Source organism: Priapulus caudatus, unplaced genomic scaffold, assembly GCF_000485595.1.
Source record: "Priapulus caudatus unplaced genomic scaffold, Priapulus_caudatus-5.0.1 Scaffold1711, whole genome shotgun sequence".
In the NCBI taxonomy this organism is placed as follows: domain Eukaryota; kingdom Metazoa; phylum Priapulida; class Priapulimorpha; order Priapulimorphida; family Priapulidae; genus Priapulus; species Priapulus caudatus.
The window spans coordinates 53184-57165 of NW_014578772.1; the positions used below are offsets into that span (position 1 = coordinate 53184).

At 38.8% G+C, this 3982-nt stretch overlaps 1 protein-coding gene across 1 annotated transcript; it reads right to left on the bottom strand.

The window, feature by feature from the left end:
* Positions 1-668: 668 nt before the first annotated feature.
* LOC106817398 (Hermansky-Pudlak syndrome 4 protein-like) lies at positions 669-3587 on the bottom strand. The gene is made up of 7 exons (XM_014822062.1): positions 3514-3587; positions 2986-3163; positions 2686-2829; positions 2446-2553; positions 1450-1587; positions 936-1030; positions 669-756 (listed from the first exon to the last, which is right to left on the bottom strand). Exons 2-7 carry the CDS (start codon positions 3139-3141, stop codon positions 669-671), a joined length of 729 nt encoding a protein of 242 aa, XP_014677548.1. The 5' UTR covers positions 3142-3163; positions 3514-3587.
* Between the last annotated feature and the right edge of the window lie 395 nt (positions 3588-3982).

The following is a 3982-nucleotide window of genomic DNA, read 5'->3' on the forward strand; positions in this document are numbered from 1 at the left end:
TATATATATAGTAACTATGCTAATTAATATCTAGTATATATATAGTAACTATGCTAATTAATATCTAGTATATATACTAGTATCTATAATGTATACATATTGCAGATATGTTTCTGCTAGTGCTGTAGTAGTGTACGAACTATGAACACGACAGAACTATGCTGTAAGACGTTGTAAATACATGGCAACATATCCTATCATTCATTTAATTGACTATTCATTCATTGATTTGATTATTGCCAACAAACAGAAGCCATCTGTCTGGCACAACCGTATATATAACAGGGTGCGAAATTAACGCGAGTCCGGAGTCAAATACTCCCTGATTTACTGTCGGACTCCCTGATTTGACATATGCAGGAGTCCGAATTCTGCCATTCTAACTAGTTCGTTCCAGAGCACGGCCTCGTGGAATTACCGTATTTTTTCAGCAAATGACCAAAAAAAATTTGCCAGCCGTGCAACCGCACGAATCTTCAAAATAACCACATGCGTTATGTAGTTTGCATCTTTAGTTTTGAACTTCAGACTGCGGACTACCTCTTTTTGAAGGCAGGGAGTCCTTTCGCTTGTTCAAAAGTTAATTTCGACCCCTGTATAATGACGACACACTGGAAGCGTTTCTCCTCATCGTCCACTCCAGTTAACAATTCCTGGCAACATGGCATTCACTGAGGGAGACTTACATTGTGCTGCTGAGGTCGAATAAGCATCAGCTTTGCAGTAAGCGAGGGTGACAGCTGCGTGCACAGCACCCTGTAAAAAAAACAGCATCCCACTCATGCATCGTGAAACATTAGCATTAGTGGCGCCATCTGTGGAGAAAAAATTTGAAAAACGAACAACATTGATTTCTGCCTGGAAACGCGGGTGGACTTACAGTTCTACGTTAATTGCACTAATTATTACTACCGAGTTACAACGAAGCTACACACTTTTTCCTGAAGATAAGGCAACCATCCAGCACTCCTTTACCGCCACGGCATGTCTGTAGGAGATGGGATGCCTTCAGGTAAAGCCGAGTCTCTCCCTATTGAAAAAAAATATCCAACTACAGTCAACGCTCAAAATTCCAAACCCTCTCCAAACCGAATCGCATGTTAAACCGGAAGATGTTTTAAGTCGCAACACCATCTGAGACATGTAAGATATGCCTGCAGTAAGCCCGCCTCTATAAACCAAACTTCACAGAAAACCGAACTAATGGGCAATCCCGAGGGTGGTCAGTATTGGGAGAGTTGACCGTACAGTTTTGTTCGTGTCGAGATACAGGCGTCAGTAAATGTACGAGATGCGTGCTGAAATCACCTGCATGAGAATGACAGCCATACACACACACACACACGCACGCCCACACGCACGCACGCACGTACACACACGCATGCATGCACTCAGCCACATGTCATGTCGCACTCTAAAGGAAACTCGATGTCGAATATTACCCACTACCTTTGGCAGCTGCAGATCTGGCAATGATCCAAAGCCTGCAGCAATCTCATCACCATAGCAACGCAGAAACGGCACCAGCGTGTCCCAGATCCTTCCCATGTGAGTTTTGAAATTTACGGCACTGATGAATTCCACACTCTAAAAAATAAAAGTTTCAAATTCATAATTTATCAGTTATTAAAATTAAAATCGATGGTAAAATTTGTAAAATTTTTGTTGCCATTTTTTTACATTAAAAGTATTACAACTAACGGGACTAAACGTATCGTCAAATTCTTACCTGATAAGATTGTTTCTCAACTAGATGATTAAATAGCTTCATCGGATCTCTATAATTTACATGCTAATAAAGTTAATCTCAGTTAGATCCATAATCAGTACAAAATAACTTACTCTGACGAAATGGAAGTCTGTCGGAGAGATGGACGAAAATTTCGTCAGAGTAAGTTATTTTGTACTGATTATGGATCTAACTAAGATTAACTTTATTAGCATGTTTCTCAACTAGTTAAAAATCCAAAAAACCTGGACGATTTGATATTAGTGTTCCTAACATTAATTGCTTGCTATGGGCTATGTATGCATCACGAGTGTATGTTCACATCAAACAATATAGTAAAATAAGAAGTATAATGCAGCAATTTAACCATAAAAAGTGAACAGAATTACTTATATTTTGTGAAAAAGTGGGAATATTTTTTTTATTTTTTACTATTTACGGTGACGTAATCACTTTAAACAGTATAAATTACCGGAATTTTTTTTTACAATTACCTAACCATCATTGAATACACATGTAGGTTTAATAATTCCCACGTTGCATAAGTAAGAGATGAGGTTACAGGAAAATGATACTTGTACGAATGCATACATATGCATACTACCACCTGTTGGCACGAACCACAACTACAATGTTCAGTACTGGTAGTGCTGTTGATATGCTTCCATGTTCTCTTTTGTTCCTTTCTGTCACGCGCGAATAAAATAACTGCTAACCTTGGTAACTCTCTCGATGCTGTGGTGATAGAGACGGAACGTGTCGCACAGCCTGGTGATGAGCCGTGTTGCAACACTGTCGGGTGCATCCACATCGCAGCCAATCACCTGACAGTGTGCAAAATCAACGACTGCGTGAAATAATTCTTTAAAAAAAATCGTACGACGATATTAACATCACGGCACAAATAATGGTGATTGTTTAAATGCATCGTGTTGTGCATTGTCATTTTTACTCACCAGGCTGTATTTGCCAATGTGCTTGAAGGCATATTTTGTGGTGGCCATCTTAAACACAGTTGGCAACGTTCCGGTAATAGACGTTAGGAAGTGCGACATCCCCATAAGCTGCCCGCAGAGTGCTACCTGGTCATTGACAGATACCTACACACGAATAATATCATTATTAAACATGATAACGTGTATAGAGTAATAACTGAACACAAGTCTAGTTGCCAAAAGTTGCAAAACAATGTAAAACTTCACAATACTTGCTTTAATAGCTGAAGATAAAGAATGTATTTGCTTTTGGCAACTTACTGTAGCTGGGTGGAAATAAATTATTGCATTGCTGGGATCGTCTGATTCCTTTTCGACGATACACTTGTCATACATAAAGAACACTGTCGGTCCGATATCGGCCATGTTGTCTCCTTGGGGAATCCCAAATAGATCTCTGTTGTATCCTGCGTGCATATCCGTCTAGCCTTTGCCTGCTCTTAATTGGCAGGTAACGTGCAAGTTCATTACATTAGATGTTTACCATCACCGTGACATAAATAAGTAGATTTTATAATCAAATGAATACGTGCGTGCTTATATCATAGTCTCATAGTGACATGGACAACAAACCATCCATCCTTGAATCCAAATCGGACACGATTAAATCAACCAAAAAACGTACGATTACCTAGACTAGAGACTAGAGTAGTGATCGATGTCTCCCGATTGTTATAAATACACTGTTAGATTGTGTTTGACACTTTTCTCTTACTTGATTTCAGTCTAAATTATGCTACACAAAAAAGTTCGTTCATTCGGTTAGCTTAAAAAAGCTAGTGAACTTACCTGCACCAGACGTAGTATTTGTTTATTTCATCATGTTTCCTGTAACTTCTAAACAGTGGGCGCAGCCATGTTGCAGTCATATGGGGCGGTCACGTGCTATACACTGCAATATTTTTCTTTTACTCCTTGCTTTTTACCCCGAGTAGATTGATGTGATAAGTATAAAAAAAAATTAAAGAAAATAATAATATTATTTACAAACTTTTTGCATAGAGCAATGTGACATTTAAAGTGCATAACGAAAACACTGTATGCAGTGCGAGTTTATTGCCTGGTGATGGGTCATGGCGCGGTCACGCAACATGGCGAATTGTGTTCTACTATTCCTGCTACAACTACATACAAGTACAAGAGTTCAAAATTAGGAAATTATTTCTATTGTAGCGTAGGTAATTGTGTATTTGGCCTCAATGGACTTATGGAATTTGTATTTAATTTAACTGATTTTGCGTAACGCACGGTAACAAGT

Excerpts from the sequence above, each read along its gene's own strand:
- LOC106817398 (XM_014822062.1), bottom strand. The coding sequence starts at position 3,141 with ATGCACGCAGGATACAACAGAGATCTATTTGGGATTCCCCAAGGAGAC. Across the intron at positions 1,588-2,445 it reads GCATCGAGAGAGTTACCAAG|AGTGTGGAATTCATCAGTGC; the intron begins GTTAGCAGTTAT and ends TTTATTTTTTAG. Across the intron at positions 1,031-1,449 it reads CAGATCTGCAGCTGCCAAAG|GGAGAGACTCGGCTTTACCT; the intron begins GTAGTGGGTAAT and ends TTTTTTCAATAG.